General features: G+C 42.6%; 1 protein-coding gene across 2 annotated transcripts in view; it reads right to left on the bottom strand.

Annotated features, from left to right (window-relative positions):
• Rbm20 (RNA binding motif protein 20) overlaps window positions 1-19,038 on the bottom strand; it is a 187,626-nt gene that overhangs the window by 29,932 nt on the left and 138,656 nt on the right. For both annotated transcript variants that reach the window (XM_076834170.1, XM_076834171.1), the window contains exons 5-7: window positions 18,854-18,936; window positions 7,654-7,794; window positions 4,571-4,702 (exon numbers count right to left, since the gene is read on the bottom strand). In XM_076834170.1, coding sequence (XP_076690285.1) covers window positions 4,571-4,702; window positions 7,654-7,794; window positions 18,854-18,936 — 356 coding nt within the window. The remainder of the gene's footprint in view (window positions 1-4,570; window positions 4,703-7,653; window positions 7,795-18,853; window positions 18,937-19,038) is intronic.

The raw sequence follows: 19,038 nt of genomic DNA, 5'->3' as shown, positions 1-19,038 counted from the left end.
GTCTCATATTCATCACAGCTGTTAGTATCATATTGTACACACAGAAGACCCTCAACCACCAATTTCCCAATTCAGTCTTCCCAACTGAGAGCATCATGGGCCACTCATAAGACTGCATCTCATGACCAGAGGCTGGCAAGGCCAGTGGCTCTGAAATCAGGACCTCTGCCAACAGAACCTAAGACTGTCTGTCAGTCTCACCCCAAACCTACTGAATGAGAATCTGAGCACAAGGACCCCCCTCCCCTGCCCACACACACACCCAACAACAACTCTCGGATGCAGTAAGTAGAAGATGGTGGTTTAAATTCTATACTGGAGACACTATGATTCTATACTTATTGAAGAAGTCTCCAAAAAATACAGCAACGAGTCCAGTCATCTTGTCCTGCTCTGCAGTGAGGACAACACTCCTTCAGAGGTGGTCTTTCCCCTTCATTCTGCACCTATTACAAGGGCACCTGTTATATGAAAAGCTCTGCCCAAATCCCCTGAGGAATAGAATCCCTGCTTCAAAGAGAGAACGGAGAAAGAAGATATGGGCAAAGAAAATAGCAATCAGAAGAGATGAAAATACTTTAAAACCTATCCTTTCTCTCCCTGCACTTTGCCTCATGAGCAAAAGGCAAAGTTGGAGCAGAATGAGGAATCAAAATTTGCCCCCACCTCTCTCTACCCCCATGGGACAGAATGTGGTAAACCCTTTGACCCAGAGACACATGAGGATGTGGCGTTTTGCCATCTGCCTGCCTAGTAGCCATTCTCCTGCCTCCTGGTAGGAGCTGTTCCAACGCCATCTCACTCCAGAAGTCTGTGTAGGTCTCCTGGCTCTGGGGATGGAGCAGGAGATGCAGCCAATCCAAGTATGGTCTTCCCCCAGGCCACGGAGACAGGCTCCGGGATAGGCACTTGCACTAAACTAAAGCAATCAGAGTGACTCTTAGGACTCTTATGGGAGCTACCAGGAAACCGCCTGGCTCTCTCTTGTTGAAGGAAATGGGGATATGAGGGCCAGAGCTGTTGAAGGCACTGAAGCTATCATGCCATCTAGAGGAGAGAGACTGGGGCTGCTAAGGGCCATCACAGAAGGCACCCAAAAACCAAAGCCAAGACAGCAAGAGGCAGAGAAGAGAGAAACCAAGTTCTAACGATCTCATGTGGGTACTGAATCCAGCCATACCTGCGGCCAGAGCTACTCCTGGACTTTCATTTACATGAGGCAATAAATTCCGTGTTTATTAAGTCAATAGACTCAATTGGAATAGTTTCTTCTGCTACACACAGAGAGAATTCTTGCTGATTCATGTCAACCGAAGGGCATAAAGACTGCATTGCTTTGTAGTTGAAATATGCTTTGAAATACTATCATGTAAATTATCCCATGAGACCTTCACATTGACCCTGAGAAGCAGTGTGACAGCATGGGGAGAAAAGCCCTACTGAAGATCAGAAAATGATGTGTTCCAGACCCTTGATACTTCGGGTGTGCTCAGAGGACCAGGAGCATCAGCATCTACTGATAGCTTGTTAGAAACGCCTTGCCCTAGACCTGCTGAATCAGAAATGCATTTTGACATGAACACCAGTTAATGTGCATGCACCTTGAAGTTTGAAAAGTTCTGTTAGAATGCTATCTCATCTATCTCCTGGATGGGTGACCATGAGCAAATTACCTATTTCTTTCTCCATTTTTTTTTTTTTTTTTGTGTGTGTGTGTGGACAATGGAGATCATAACATGTAACATTGTAGGCAGGGTGCAAAACCAAAACAGTGCTGAGTTTTAATCATAGCTCTTCCAGTTACTGTGATCTTGGGCAAGTTACTGAACTTCTATTAGCCTCAGTATCCTCATCTATAAAATTGAGATAATAATACCTATCTGACAGGACTGACGTCAAGATTAAAGTAGATAATGTATGCAAAGTGCTTGGTTCATCACCTGCCCCAGAGAACCAGGACTCAATTAAAGGTGCATGTTATTCTTGTACTCTTGTAATTACTATTATTATCCACCCTGCATTCTTCATAGGGTAGGGTGATGTGAGGCCCAAAAGTATAAAAAAATTCTTTTTGCTTAAAACCAAGAAACTCAAGGGATAGTAAATTCCTCATCTGGATACTGAGGTTCACAGAGGTCATGCAACTTGTCTAAGCTCATCAAAGTGGAAAGGGGCAGAGCCTTTTTGGACTACCACCCTCCAATCTGGCCTGGCTCACAGGGCTAGCTACAGTTCTTTGTTTATATGTCTTTCCTCCTGCCAGACTGAGCGCCTCATAAGCTTGCTCCATCTATGTCCATGGCATTTGGCCTAGTTCCCACCCACAATGGGCACTCAATGAACATCTGCTGAATGCCAGCTTGAATCCTTTGACCTCTTTGACCCATAGTTTTTGCATCACCCCAACTCCAAACTATCTCCCTTGGTAAAGTGCCTTTGTACTTTAAGAAACTGATTGCTGTTGTTCATTCTAATTAGAAACTCATGATGACATCTCATTTGGACACCAAAGCTCCTCTGGGAACACAATGCACAAACTCAATTTCAGCTCCCAGGGGAGAAGCCAAGAGAACAGGAGCTGGCATGGTACAGAACAGGGTGGGATCTTGTACTTGTCTGATGCTTTCATTAGGGTTAAAAAAAAATGGCAGGTTCTGCCTGTTGGCAAAGAAACTTCAGAGGCAATAATGCAAGCCAAGCAAAATCAAGACTTGGGCAACCGGTTGACATATTCCCCTTCTACATATATAGACTTGTCGGAATGCTAGTCCTAGCTACATACCACTAAGCCTTTGTCTTCTGACTTCAACCTTGAAGATTAAGGGCAGATTAAGGACTGTGAGTCTTAAACAAAATGGACCCTTAAGTAAACGCAGAATGAGCCTAAATGCCTGGAAAAATTCCTATTAAGTGGAACAGTAGAAAGCACAAACTCAGAGGGTAGATTTCAAAACAAATACAACATTAATTACAATAAATCCAATGGACTAAATGCTCCAGTTAAAAAGAATTCTTGCCCATCAATCAGAAGACAATGCAAAAGAAAAGCATGGGTAGATGGCTTTAAAACAGAACAAAACAACAAGCCAAAAACAAACAAAAACTTCCCACTAAGAAGATCCAGATGGAATAGTCAATAAACATATGAAAAAGCAGTCAACCCCAACCAGTCATCAGGAAAATAAAAATAATGGTAAACCTGACACTGTCCCCAGACAGGCAAAAACTATGTACACATGTACCAAAATGACACATTTATGAAGGATAGCAGATTGTCCCTAATATCCTAAAACTAGAAAGAATTCAAATGTCCATCAACAGTAGAATGGATTAACAAACTATACAGCCGTACAACAGAAATGTATATACAATGAGAATCCCCCACATACCCAACAACATGGAGGACACATACTGAATGAAAGAAAACCCGAAACAATGGGAACATCATGATTTCATTCACATAAAGCTTAAAAATAGACAAAACTTCAGCTTTTCACCATTGAGCACTGTTTAGGGAGTCATGAACGGGTGGTAGAACCAAGGGGAAAGCACGGAAATGATTATTATTGTCTAAGTCAGGAGTGTGAAGAGGGAAGGCTCCAGCTAGAGGAAGGTCTCTCAGGGGCTCCTGGGTACTGACCAAATTCTTTCTTGACTTAGGTAGTGATCTTATGGTATTTAGGAGATTTCACCAAATATTACTTTTTACATTTTTTGAAATGTAATTAGCCACTCTGCTGTATATTATACTTCTCAAAAAAACAGAAAAGTTCTGGGTGCCGTGTCACACGCCTATAATCCTAGCAGCTCAGGAGGCTGAGGCAGTAGAATTGCAAGTTCTAAGTCGGCCTCAGCAAAAATGAGGTGCTAAGCAACTCAGGGAGACCCTGTCTCTAAATAAAGTACAAAATGGGGCTGGGGATATAGCTCAGTGGTTCAGTGCCCTTGAGTTCAATCTCCAGTATTCCCCCACCACCCCCCTTCCCCCCAAAAAAACAGGAAAGAAAGGAAAAAACAAGAAAGAAAGAAATGCAGAACAAGGTAAAAACAAAATTGAAGAGCTGTTTGGAATTATTTTGATTAATCCATGAGTTCTTCCAATGGCCGGGTTAGTCAGGTGCTACTTAGAAGACTTCTGTGTGGCTTAGGACATAAGTACGGGGGAAGGGAAAAACAGTGAGAAATCAAGGGTGGTGATGGGCAGAGAATAGTCACTGAAGGCCTGTGTGTGCAGAGCGGAAGCTGTCTTCAGGGTTTATGCCTACCTCCCCCCACCAAAAGGCAACCACCGGTCCCACTGACTTCCTCCTTCGAGACTTCCCCTGTAAACATCTTCCCCTGTAAAACCATCCTTTGCCCCTGTAGCCTCAGACAGCCCTTTGCATTTGGCACTTACCTCAGTGAACACTTTTCTTGCTGCCTTTCCAAGTGATAACCTCAAAGGGAGTGAGTGATTTTTTAAATCTCTTCCTATACTCTCCTTCCAACAGCACTTAGGTCAGTGTCTGGCAAGTAGGAGAAAGTCAGCTGCTGCTTGTTGAATGACGGAAGGAATGAGAGGATGCCTTACCTTCAGCTGCAATTCCTTGTATCTCTTGGACATCCGAATGAGCAACTTCTCACCATTGATCACCGCAGATTTTTCTTGATAATACTGGACCATGGCCTGGGCAGCTTCCGTGTAAGCCATCTCTAAAAAGGCCTAGAAGAGACAGGAAGGACTCGACTTCACAGGTCTTGAACAAAATTCTGTACGTAGTATGAGTCCATGTGAATGAAGTTCAACACCATTTAACTCAGCTATCCCACTCCTCGGTTTATACTTAAAGGACTTAAAAACATCATACCACGGGAATGCAGCCTCACCAATGTTTATAGCAGCACAATTCACAATAGCTAGACCGTGGAATCAAACTAGATGCCCTTCAGTAGATAAATGGATAAAGAAAGTGTGTACGTATACACAATGGAATATTACTCAGCATTAAAAGGGAATAAAATCATGGCCCTTGCAGATAAATGGATGGAGCTGGAGAAGATAATGCTAAGTGAAGTTAGTCAATCCCCAAAAAACAAATGCCAAATGTTTTCTTTGATATGGAGATGTTGATATATAATGGGGCTGGGGAGAGCATGGGACAAATAGATGAATTTTAGATAGGGCAAAGTGGAGGGAGGGGAGGTAGGGGGACATGGGGGTAGGAAAGACAGTGGAATGAGATGGGCATCATTACCCTAAGCACATGTATGAAGACACGAATGGTGTGACTCTACTTTGTGTTCACCCATAGACATGAAAAATTGTGCTGTATATGCATAAGAAAAAAAGAAGAGGCATATAAAAAAAAGAATAGGCAAAACTGATGGTGACAAAAGTCAGAATTGAGTTTCTTTTTGGAGTCGGGGCGGGAAGATGACTGGCAAGGGCCATAAGGAAAACCTTCTGATGTTCTGAAAATGTCCTGTGTTTTAATTACATGGATGTACATATGTTTTTAAAAAAGTAATGAAGTTGTATACTTAAAACAAGTACTTTATACACTTGAGAGTATCTACTTTATAACTCAATAAAAAGAAAAAATCAGTATAAGGAAGAACTCTCTTTGATCTCATCTGTTCAAAGAGAACTTTTTATTAACTTTCCCCAAAGAGCTCATTACAAGATGGCCCCTCCCTCTCCTGATCTCCATGGTTACCAAATTATTCTTAATTATGTATGTCGGTCCTGGGCTATATCATGCCATGGAAGTCCCTCTGGGATGGGAGGGCCCATTAACACAGAGTTCCTGGTTGGAGGGCTGTTGCCCATGTGACCCTGGGCTGCTATTTGGTGATGAGGACAGCACAAGACAGAGACACAGGCCAAGGCTGCTTGAGTCCTCACTCTTCTTATAGAGAAAGAAATATATTCAAAACCTTGGGCCTCACAAGCCCTTGGGCTTGAAGGAAGGCTGGGGCACTGTGAATTAGAGAAAGGGAAAGACCCAACCATGTTTCCACAGCATCTTTCCTCTTTATCTGTTCTGATAAAACACAGAGAGAAATGGCCTTTTTGCTCCATTTGTGTCTATGGAGTTTCTACACAGACTGTTTTGTTCCCTCTAGTAGCTGCTACAGTAAGGTTGCTGCTGCTGTGGTCTCTTAGATTCGTTTGGTTTGCACTATTCTGGGATATACTGATTCTGCCCCTCTTTGTTGAGAGGGAAAAGTGGTCTGTGGTCAGGGAGTTCTCATAGGAAGCCCCTAATTCTCCCATTTTCTGAACTGAATAGGTGAAGCAAACTCATTGCCCTTCCTTCCCTCCCATTCATCGGCTGATCTCAGATGCGTGGTTTTCCTGCAGGTTGTCACAATCTATGGCAGAAGTGTGTGCAACTAAGAAGTCAAGATTCTCTGGGGATTTATTTCAAATTCTGCACCTGGCTTTTCTCTTGCTTAATATAAACATGTTAGCACCTCTGTCTGTCATTTCTGAACTGGGAATAAAACTAATCTAGACAATCTCACTGTATTATTGTTGCAAGTGGAATTTTGTACATTTACCCAAAATAGAATTCCTGAGCAGTAGAAGGAAACACAGAGGCTCAGTGGTCTATGCCCAGGTTGAAGGAGGGAGGCCACTGATAATCTGCCAGGGCTTTAAGTTTCCATAGTTCATGCCTTAATTGGGAACATGATTTCTCCTCTGCATGTTCCTTGGATTCATAAAGCAAACATTTTTATTAAAATAAAAGAAAGGTAGAAAGAAGTGATGGGAGGGGAGGGGAGGGGAAGGGAGGGGGGATAGGAAGGGCAGCAGAATAAAATAGACATTATTATTGCTGTATGCATATACGTGACTATATGACCAATGTGATTCTGCAACCCATACAATCAGAAAAATGAGAAATGGTACCCCACTTGATTCAAATGTATGAAATGTCAAGATCATTGTACTGTCATGTGCAACTAATAAAAAAATAAAAAATAAATGAGAAAATATTCTGACTTTTGACCACTCAATGTATATATAGTCCCCACTCCCATTCTGACTTTAAAAATGAAGACGAACATATTCAGTCCCCAAGGGCTCCGTCAATTCCTACAGGCTAAGCATTTTTAGTTCCTTAGACTTAGGAGGCCTCCATTAATTCCCTGCTGCTCTCCTGCTCAGACCCAAGGGCCTCACACTATCACACTGAGGACAGTTCTTGGCTGACTCCAAACCTGAGCCATCAGATGTGACAAGCTTAGAAGATGAGGCTGTACCATCAGCTCAGGGGCTTGGAAACATGGATGACCAAGTCAACGAATCCTATTCTGGGGCCAAATAGCTTTCCTATGTTGGTGAGCACCTCATCCAGTTGCACCTCCCCTCCCCTCTAGGCAATTTGTAAAGGCATGCACTGAACACAAGAAGGGCAGTGGGATATCATGAAACAAAACAGCCCCACAAAAATGTCAGCTGTGAATCACCTCTTTATGTCAAGAACAGGCAGAAGAAGAAGAAGGAGAAGGAGGAGAAGGAGAAGGAGAAGAAGAAGAAGAAGAAGGAGAAGAAAAAGAAGGAGGAGGAGGAGGAGGAGGAGAAGAAGAAGAAGAAGAAGAAGACATTCCCTTTTCACCAATGTGTAGACTATCCTGTGCCCCCAGAGTGAAAGTCCCCAGGCCTACCTGGTTAGTCGACTTCATGAGGATGTAATTAGTGACCTTTCCAAAGGGCAGCCCCAGGTTAATGACGTCATTCTCAGTACAGCTTCCTTCAGGGAGATTGCAGATATGCACCACACGGCCAGCACCTTTCCGCTGTGCAAACTGATAGAAAAAAGCAGTGGCTAGTTTTCAAAGACATTTCCCTGGACCCCTCTATTGCAGACATTCCTAATGGTTATCTTCCCCCAAATAATGATTGCAACATGATCATTTACAAAATCAATGCAAAAAAAGGATTTAGTTTGCAGGCATACATAAAGTATCAATTCTAAACCATTTCTTTTCAAAAAGGATTCACATTTCTAAAAAGTAATAACATCCAGGGCTGGGGAGGATACAAGGAAATGGGCATATCCATATGTTGCTGGTGAGGGGGTTGTGTGTCTACATTCTTTTGAGAATATACTTTCTTGATGATCCTACCATCCTAATTTTGGAAATCTTTCTTACAGAAATTAAAACATCAATGCAGACTTGTGTACAAAAAACTTACTGTAGTACTTTATGGTGTGGTAAAAAAAAAAAGTTTAGAAACATCCTATATGTCCAACAATAGGGGAATATTTGAGAACATAATGATTCAAGCATACAGTGGAGAACTACAAAGCCATTAAAAGAAAGGAGGTAAATGTGCCCATATGCAATAATTTTTAAGACAGATCATTAAATAAAAAATAGGTTGATAATTAGTATGTATACTACAAGGCCATTTGTGTATGTGTGTGAGTGTGTGTGTGTGTATGCACGCATTTTGTGTGCATGCTGGGAATTGAACTCAAGGCCTTGGTGCATGTGAAGCAAATGCTCTACCACTGAGCTATACCTCTACCTCCAACCTTTTTTATTTTTTATTTTGGGACAGGGTCTTGCTAAGTTGTCCAGGCTGGCCTCAAAGTTGTCATCCTCCTGCCTCAACCTCCTGAGTAGCTGGAATTACAAGCAAATACCACCATGCCTGGCTCTATGATGTCATTTTTGTAAAACAAAACTGTACAAGGACAAGATAATGAAAGAATTATAAAAATGCTGATAATTATTGGAAGTGGTTAATTATCAAGGGTTAACTATACTGTTCTCTATCGTTTTGTATGTTTGAAACATTTTTGCAGTGAAAACATCTTAAAGGCTCTTGCTTGGCACAAAGGCACAGAGTACACTTATCAAACTGTCAGTCTGGTTATCTGCAGGGAAGCAGAATAGGAAGGCAGCAGGGGATACATATTGAGTCTGTTTCGTATGTACCTCAAATTATTTGACTTACAATTTTAAAAATTTCCAAAAAAGAAAAAGGGCATAGGAAAGTTTGCAGGAACCTAATACATATGCATAGACATTCACAGCAACAATCTGTAGTTTAGAGCACTGGTTTTCCACACTTCCCCCCACCCCTTGGATTCCTTTCTTCAAAGAAAATTTTATATACCAGTCCCATATATTAAACAAATAAAAGAGAAGATGTTCCAGTCAAACTTTGGGGTCCAGCACCCTGCTACTCCTTGCCCCATCATCTCTAAGGAACACAGCTTGGAAGTCACATCCTGGACCTAAATCAAAGCTCCTGGAGGGGAGAAGTGTGTCCCTTAGGCCTGGTAAAACCTTAATCAGCCTGGAATCTCATGGAGCTTCAAGAATTAGTAACCATAAGCCCATCCAAAGAGGAAGAGAAGCATACAATTTTCTAAACCTGAAACACATTCTAATAGCATAGCTTACATTTGCAGTCACCATTTTCTACAATAAAGTAAACTTCAACACCTCCTTACATTTAATGTGGGTCTGACTCTGCCGAGGTAATAGAGGGCACGTTTGAGGTCTCATTCTAATCAAGTGTGAGTACTTGGGTAATTCCACCATGAAAAGCCCTCACTTGTCTCCTAGGGCCGAGGACAATTGGAGTCAATGAGAATTTCCATTAATGGTTCAGTCCTGAATTGGAGAAGCCCAATTGCCCCTTTCATACCTCCCCCATGATAGCGTTCAAAATGTCAAGCACCTTCCCAAAGGGGAACAAGGAAGGATTCAGTGTGTGGCACAGGCACATCCTCTCCCCAGAACATCCCTTTGTCTTCATGAAGAGCAATGGACTCTCAGAAAGCTGGAAAACTGAGTCTAAGCCTGGGTAGCAAAGACTGAGCCCTTCTGCAGGGATGATGGGAGAAGGGCTGTCAAGAGGCAGGATCTCTGCCTTCCATTAGGGTGAGCCATTGACATAAGGACGCAGACCCAGCTCACAAGGTTACAAGCAGAGCTCAGTGGCTGGCTTTCTGAGTTTATTAGCAGGAGGGCTGGGGCTGGGCGTTCTGCCTGGTCTCTTAGCGGGGCACGTTTCTGCCCCATGTGACTTTGCTGTGGTCGGTCTGGGCAACGTGTGCTTGGACAACAGAGCAGACATGCAGGGCAGTTCTGGGCCAATCCCTCTCCTGGTCTGTCTAGTTGCCTAGTGACCAGGCACCAGGGCCAGCACTTCTCTCATTGTCTCCTCCGGCCTGAAAGGAGGACTCAAGAGGTCTTTATCTGAGCACAGCAGAATAAACAGGAATTCACCTCCCAGGGAGTAAACACCCTCCCAGCTGCCAGTCACCAAAGAAGAGAGGAGATGTAGTCATGCTGCAGATGTTGCCCAATGCACTAAAATGAACAGGCATCCATCAAGAGTTTCACTCAAACTTTAAAGATACACTCACCTCTCTGCAAGGTTCTGGAAAGTGAGTGTTACTGATTCCCATGTTGTGGCTTAGTAAGATAATCATGAGATTTTTAGCATTCTTCAGTTATCTTATATTAATTTGGAGCTTCTCAACGGGTGAAATGCAAATGGATTTTACGTATACTTGGATACTGATTCCCTCAGGCAGCAAGCCAAGTACCTCTAGTGCCCAAGAGCAGCTTCTTCAGTTTATCATTTTCTAAGTGAGCCATGAAATGTAAATCTTTTTTTTTTTTTTTTTTTAGAGAGAGAGAGAGAGAGAATTTTTTAATATTTATTTTTTAGTTTTCGGCAGACACAACATCTTTGTTTGTATGTGGTGCTGAGAATCGAACCTGGGCCGCATGCATGCCAGGCGAGCGTGCTACCGCTTGATCCACATCCCCAGCCCTGAAATGTAAATTTTGAGAACCACTGGATTAACTGTTTGCTCTGTGTTATGTCTGCTTCAGGGGATGGAATAAAGTCTGTCGAATTAGAGAAATTATTTTTATATGTTAAATTATTTTGCCAATATTTTATTTAGTAAAGTTCAATCTAACATTTTTTTTCTGTCATTCATATAAAATATCCTTCTGTTTTAAATTCACTTTTAGGTTCAGGACCATGTTTGATTCATAAAAAGTGTAGGGTAATAAGTATTATCACTCTATTCTTGAAATAATTTATATAAACAGGGCTATTGTTTGCCTATGCCCTATGGGAGATCTGAATGAGAAGGGAGAAAGGGAGAAGAAGGGAGAGTGAGGTCTCTGGGTGGTACTTCTACAGTAAAGTTCATTCCTTGGGGGGCACTGACAATCCTAAGTGCCTTTGAGAAAGCAGCATGTTGCTGCGAAGTAATTCCCACCCTGGGTTCTCTAATAAGCCCTAAAGCATTTCTGAAGTTAATAATACAGTAGTCCCCCATCACAGGGACTATGTTCCAAGACCCCCAGGGGATACCTCAAAGCACAGAGAATAAAAAATGCTTTCCCCCATATGTACATATGATAAGATTAAATTTATAAATTAGATCCAATAAGAGGTTAACAATTACTAATCATGAAACAGAACAATTATAACAACATACTATAATAAAATTATAAATTTATAATAAAACTTTTGAATTGTTTATTTCTGGAATTTTCACTTAATATTTCAGACCAGGGTTAACCTTGGGTAATTGAAACCACAGACAGCTAAACCAAGGATAAAGGGGAACTATCAAATAACAGTGGTATGGGGGGGCTAGATAACATTTTTGACATTCAAAAAGCTGAAGTGATATCATACTTTGAGTTCCTTCACTTTTTTTTTTTTTTTTTTTTTTTTTTTTTGTGGTGCTGGGGACCTTCACTTTCTTGATATGGTAAATTTGTGTCAAATCAAACTAAATTTGGCCTAAGGAAGCCTCTATACTTGGAGTCCTTACTTAACACCCCACAAACCTAACTTAGTAAGTAAACTCACAAAAAGCCTTAGGAGTATACTTTTGTAACAAATAGATGAGTCTCAACCAAACACAGCCACTGAAATTCAATCAATCAAAGGCAGTCAACCAATTAGAATAGATTCAAATAAAGTAAGTGCCTAGCTATAACCAATTCGCCTGTCCCTTCCTCACTTCCTTTTTCTGTCCATCAATGCTGCTCGCCCACTTCGTGGAGTATAGCTCTCTAAACGTGTTTTTGGTTTGAGGATTTCCTGATTTGTGAATCATTCTTTGCTCAGTTAAATCCTGTTAAACTTAATTCATCTGAAGTTTTTCTTTTGACACAACTGAGATCTTATACTGATTGGTGTGTCTGTATCTTTGATTAGTGAAAATAGGTAGTTAGTTAATTACTAGTATATTAATTACATTAATATAAGAACTTGACAGATAAAATCTTTCCAAATAGGGAATATGGGACAGGGACTGCTTGGGGTAGGAGCACAGAATAAAAGGGATGTTGGGCTATCAAAAGCATGGGACTTTCTGATATGAGTGGAAAGAAGCCAATCCTGGAAAACAGAGGACCTGGGTTCCATTCCCAACCCAGCCACTGATTAGGTGCAAAACTAGTTTCCCTTTCTGGGCCTTATTCCCATGTCTGAAATGAGGGAGGTGGCCTATATGTCTAAAGTCTTTTCCATATGTAAAAGATCTATGTTTATGGTTCTAAGTTCTTAAATTTCACTCCTCCTAGAAGCCTTGAAGGCTAAGCCATAAGACACAGGATAATGACACCTTTCCCCTTGGGTGCTCAGCATAAACAGGAAAGCCCTGCTGTCCATCACCCACCCAGTCAGTGTGCTGTTCGCCGTCTCTCTGTCTGAGCTCAGCTGTTCAGCTGCACATCCATTTACAAGCATGTTCACTTTTCAGGCATGCTTGTCTGTGTTGGTGATGATCTCATCTTTCCAGCACTACAGATAAGCTCTAAGTTTATCTTCTTGTTTGTGAGCTCTGCTGCTCTCTAAATCTGCTGCCATGGTGCCCAAGAGAGTTGAGATGATAGATACATTGAGGTGAACTAGACACCCAGGCCTGGTGCTTCTCTGAGCACAGATCCACATCATGTATATGCTTTATAGACACCAGGCACCAGGGTCAGGGCAGCAGGGGAATCAAACAGACCCAAGTCTGTGTCTCTGCTTCCCAGTCACAGAAGGCCAGTATAGGCCAATTACTGAATTTCTCCAGATCTGAGTTTACTTGCCTCTAAAAGTTATCCTATAAAAATTTATTCCACAGCCCTGTCAAGAAGATAAAATGCCACAGTGTAAGTTAGGTGCCTTTGTGCAATGCCTGGCATCAGCAGGCTCCCATAAATACAGATTGATCTCCTTTTCGCCAGCTATTAAAGGATGTGCCATCATAATGATCCCAGATTGGGGGAAAATATTGCTTTAATTACATAAGAGAAAGTCCATGTTCTTAGGAAATTCACACTGAAATGGAGTTGAAGAGGTCCAACATCTCCAACCTACTCCAAAATAATGACTCAGGAAAAAAATGTGTAACTGCCTAAGAGTGATAGAAAGCGAGGGAGAGATGTTAAGGGAATGGGCAAAATATGAATCTGGGCAAAAGTTCTATGGGAGTTCCTAATACCTGTTTTGTAACTTTTCTATGAATTTAAAATATATTGAAAGTTATCAAAAATAAATTTTAAAAGATGAGCAGATGAATTTAAAGAGAATGGGAAGACTTCACTGTCTTGAATTTTTGGTGTGAGCACTGCCAGGCTCAGTTCACGTCCTCTGTCTTGCTCTGCCTGCTGAGCTCCCAGGAGACACAAAGACAACAGGTGCATTTGAAACTCTCCAGCCCAAGGTCAGATGTCTAAGAGAGCTAAAGTGTCAGGGCTGTAACCAAAGCCCTCATTACCAACCTAGAGGGAAAATCATCCTTTCCCAGCTGGCAGAGCCTTCAGCCTGCCTGCAGGCCAGCAGTAACCTTGAATGCCCCCCTGGGATCACAGTCCTGGGCTATGCATTTTCACTCACTGGGGTTGCTCGTTTAAAACCAGATGCTGCTTCTAATAGTTCAGATGGTTGGGGCCCAGACCTCTCAACTCACCCACAAATCTTTTATAGCGAGGCGAAATGTGCAAGAAGCAAACAGACTTGAATACGAAGGTTCTGAGACCTTCCAATGCCCTTTGGTGCAAGTAGGAACAGGCTTTGCACATGAGTTCAAAGAAGAGGCCCAGTTCAAATAACTTTCAATCAGGATGTGGCTCGGGGCAACAGGCCTGTCAGGTGAAAGAAGTCTCTCAACATGCTTCCTAGAACTTGAGAGTATAGATTCAATCTTCAGTAAGTGATTTTTGTGCCTCAGCCTCCTCTCTTTGTGTGACCTAATTGAATGTAGCACAGAGTCTGCAGACCTCTGCTGGTTGTGTGCTAAACACACCTCAGGACAGATACAGGGCAAATGTTTACTCCTCATGATGTCGACTCTGAAGGTAATATTGCAGATGGCAAATGGGCATGGATTTCATTGCTACAGATCTTAGTTTAACATGGAAGCCTTTATTGACACTATCAAATATTTTATAGAGCAAACTAGCTTTGACTTGAGTGAATTCACTTTTACCGGTGCCAGACCTGCCTGCGATCTTGGGCGGTTCACATGCTGGCGACTTTATCCCTGTAAACTTTGGAATCATGGGATTAAACTGGAGGTAGTCTGGCAGACACCCAAGACTATGTGAGGCATTGAAGCCCGGGAGAAGATGAGGAAATTAATCTGCAGTCAATTTAATAATGGCAGATTGTGATTAAAACTCAGGTCTCACTGAAAACTATCAATCACAGAATTGATGAATGAAGGTAAATTCACATAATATAAAATGTTATAAAATAAGACTATATTCTGATATGGGAAGGTGTTGGAAATCAATTCAAATATGAGAACTCATGTTAAGCAAAAAACACTAAACTGCATGATAGATTATATGGCATATAATCTATAAAAAATAGACATTTATTCATTAAATATGTATACATACATTAGCCAAAATTATCTGTAGTTATAGCAAAAGACATCTATAGTTTTCTCTGCAAAAAAGGAGTTTCTGTTTTTTCATATTTGTTAATGTCAGAAATTTTATTATTATTATTATTATTATTATTATTATTATTATTATTATTATTATTATTATTATTATTTTACATCATGTGTTACTTCTTTTCCCAAAAAACAAAAGCTATTCACAAGATGGCCACTCACAGAGACAGGAGAACAAGTGTCATATCCCCGTTTTGTGTTACTTTTGTTTGTTTTTGCAGTTCAGGGGATTGAACCCAGGGTTGCTCTACCACCAAGTTATATCCCCGGCCCTTTTTATTTTTCATTTTGAGACAGGGTCTCACTCAGTTGCTCAGGCTGGCCTAGAACTTGCGATCTTCCTGCCTAGCCTCCCATGTAGTTGAAAAATGCATAAAATGTCCCCTGCTGAGGGGACAGAAATCATGTCAGCTGGGATGGTGGGGCAGGGACAGGGCGCAGGTAGAACAGGCCATATCATTTACTACTACTGAGGCTCAAGAAGTCAGGAGACTAGAGTACTCTGAGCCATAAACTCAGAAGGACAGACAGATGTCCTAGAAACAGCCAGTGTCTGAGGGATAACCTATGACGTAACCTTTTGGTCTTCCACAAGCATTTGTTTCCCTGAGTCTCAGTTTCCTTTTTTATACAAGTCCCCAGAGGGCAGGGAATTGGTGAGAAACAAATAATAAAAACCATGTGTTTCGTCCCAGGCTGGAGAGGCCCATTCACAGCACCTGCACTAAATAAACTCCAAGGTGGCTGTGAAACCTGCAAGACGGTTTTATGGAGACAGTTACAGGCAAAATGCACCTTAGGCAGGCACAAGAAAACTATTTACAGCCTGAGAAGGCCCCAACAGCCCCTTCCAGAAACCTGATTACGCTGTTTATGACTATTCAGGCGGCCAAGGAGCAGGAGCCTCTGCTCTGTCAAATGGCAGCAGCTTAAGTGAAAGGGAACACCCATCTCTGACGACCCTGGAGTGAGGTGGGAGGGACTGGGGACAGACACAAATACCCTGCCACCAGCAAACACAGCACACAAGTATCACTCCGCTGTCAAAAATAAACATGGAGAGTCAGGCAAAGTGGTGCACGTCTGTAATCCTAACAACTGGGGAGGCTGAGGCAAGATCTCAAGTTCAAACCCAGCCTCAGCAACTTAGTGAGGCACTAAGCAACTTGGTGAGACCCCCATCTCAAAATGAAAAAATAAAAGGGCTGGGGATGTGGCTCAGTGGTTAAGCACTCCAAAAAAAAAAAAAAAAAAAAAAGCCCCAGTACCAAATAATAACAACAACATCAAGAAATAAACATGGAATGAAATGTGTTTGGACTCCAGCAGAGATAAGGCAAGTTTTTTAAATTTAGCCCAGCTGTTGCCAGAAGAGCTGGGTGGTGGTGGTGGCCAATGGTTTTGGGGGTCAGTTGAGATTCAGAGCAGTTCAGGTATGTTCTACAGGCTCCATCCCAAAGCACCAGGGGGCTTGGTTCTCCTGCTTAAATACAGGGTGCTTCAAAAGCAGTAATGGCTCTTTGCACCACAGACAATAGTGATCCTACAGTGGCAGATTCCTGGCTGCGCCTGATTTTACCCAATAAAATGTGTTTCTGAAAAGATGAGCATGAATGGAATTCAACAGAAGACCCTGGCACACGCCTGTAGGGGAAAAAGCATCAAAGCCCTCTCGAGATCTCTGAGGGTGTTACCCTCTCCTTGTTAAGGCCTTCTTTTCTGTATGAATTTTCACAATAAGCACAAATTTTGTATGCGGGAAAATCAGGGGAAATATATACTATGCAAAAGAGGTTCTCGGCACTCACTGGAGCCTGGCAGAGCACCCTTTGGTAACAGCAGAGTCACCCTTTGATGCCTGCTTGTCTTTGAAGATCAGTATTTGTACAAAGAAAAAAAAAATCAATAATCTATCTGAGGGACTCTCCAGCTCCTTAAAAAAGTCCTGAAAAATATTTTTCAGTAACTGATCAATCAGCTCTTCATTTCTCCACTTGTCTTCACATGTTAATACATTTGCATTTCAGGATTTTCAAAAGAGAGATACGGGTGCCTTCAATTCCATTTGCCAAAAATGGCTAACACGGCTCCAAAATCTAACAGGGGGTGTGAATGAACATCAGCCACTGGTAAAGCGGGAACTGGTTGGGGCAGCCTTTGCGCTCTCCCCCAGATGTCCTTGGGAAGGTTCGAGTGACCAGCAAGACTTCAGAGAACTTATAATGAAAAAGCCAGTTAAATAGTGCTTTCCCCTTACATGGAGTTTAAAGAAAATGCCTTCAAATGCCTGAGTTCATCTTGGGAATGCTGTCCCAGTGCAGAAGAATCTGGATGCCCCACATGACTGGCCTCTTTATCTTGCTCCATGGTTGGCTGAGACTAGGGAAATCCCTGCCACCCCCAAGGTAGCCTCAGATCTTCCTAAGCAGCTTATGGGGTGAGAGAGGGAGGGAATGAGGGACTTACTAGGGGGAGGAACCATTGCAGGCAAGTGCTCTCTCTTCCACTGAGCTACACCCTGGGTCCCTCCAGTTCTCTCTATAAGTGACTCAGTTGATGCCAACTCTCTGTCTTGTGCCCAGACCTCTAGAAGTGGTCTGTTGCCCAGTCCCACCCTCCCTATCTCAGTTACAGTCCCCTCCACCTCAGTGCCTGGGGTTGGAGTCCCAGGGCAGGATGTGGGCACAGGTGCCTCTGTTACCGTAGGGCCTGGAAACCCCCTGTGCCCTGGAGGTCAGGGCACAGAACATAAAGTTCTGTTGCTAGGGGTCTGTCCTTAAAACAAAGGACCTCACACCAACATTCCACTTTGCTGAGACTGACCCAAAGCTGCCAGTGACCTGGACTTGGCCCTAAGTGGTGAGAATGCAGAAAGAAACCATCAAATTCTCTTTCATGAAAACGTGGGCTTCCAGACAGGTGCTATCTCGAAGCACTTCTCCCACACAACTCACAAAAACAGACTTGAATAGACAGACTCTGGGGCCCAGACAGGCCTCATGTGTGGTGATGAACCTCCCTCCTCCTGACTCACTCACCCACCAGGGTCTAGAAGCTACACTTCACAGCCTGCTCTTTCCCTGTTTTGCACAAATGCCCCAACATGTGAAGGGGACAGCACATGGAGGGCGGCTGCAGAGAGCTTGTGCACAAGGAGAGAGAAAGGCTGCAGCTCTGCTCAACAGAAATTGAAAAACACAGGCGAGGAAACAACACTGAACCAGGCGCCCTCTAGCTGGGTGCGGCCACAGGCGCATTTTGCTTTGTAGCCGGTTTGGCCTCCTGTCCCACATGCCAGAGTGGGAGGCTGCACACAGCAGGTGTGCAAGAAGTGTAAGAAAGGGAGTGTAGTGTAAGAAAGGGGGTCACAACCGTTGGGCAAAGGAAAGATGAAACTTTAGGAATTTGAGGTACTAAATGCATGTTTTGCAGAGAGAACAAAACTAAAAACAGAAAACAAAAATCATTAGACAGCACCAATCATCTCCCCAAGGGGTCAGCAAGCAAATTAGTATGTGGTCCCTACTGCCCAATACTCTCTCTTTTTGACTCAAGTTTCAGAATTACCCTCACACAGGGAATGATCTACTTTAATAAAACGTCAGAAATGATTTTAGAATTTAAAAAAAATAAAAGCTCAAACTTCGTTTTGTTTTCTAAACCAGTGCCAAACGCTAGAAAGCCAGTGGATGCCTTTGATTTGAAGAATTTTGTCAGCTTCTTCATGCATGTTTTGATACTAGCTGAACTGAAGGAAGCACCTCTTGGCTCCGTCTAGGGATGCTTTTCTGAAGGACACAAAGCCTCATCCTCACAGCCGCATCCCAGCCTCCTCTGTACCTCTAAGCCCAGAAGCAGCAAGTAAAGCAAATGCTTTGGGGATGACAATGGAGAAAAGGCTTTTCTGTACTCACATTTGTCCCAAATGCAGGATTTGACTGAGCAAACGGCCTTGCCGGAATGGTTGCGTATGATGTTCCAAGATTTGAGGCATAATCTAAATAATAAGTGATACAAGCCAGGTAAAAACTTTGGAGTCATGCTAAGGACATTCATGGGATGAGAAAACTAAAAATTTCCTTTTAATACACTTATTAGT

This window comes from Callospermophilus lateralis, chromosome 15 (assembly GCF_048772815.1).
Source record: "Callospermophilus lateralis isolate mCalLat2 chromosome 15, mCalLat2.hap1, whole genome shotgun sequence".
Taxonomy (NCBI): Eukaryota; Metazoa; Chordata; class Mammalia; order Rodentia; family Sciuridae; genus Callospermophilus; species Callospermophilus lateralis.
Note: the sequence above shows the minus strand (reverse complement) of the source record. Positions and strands in the feature narration are given on the sequence as shown.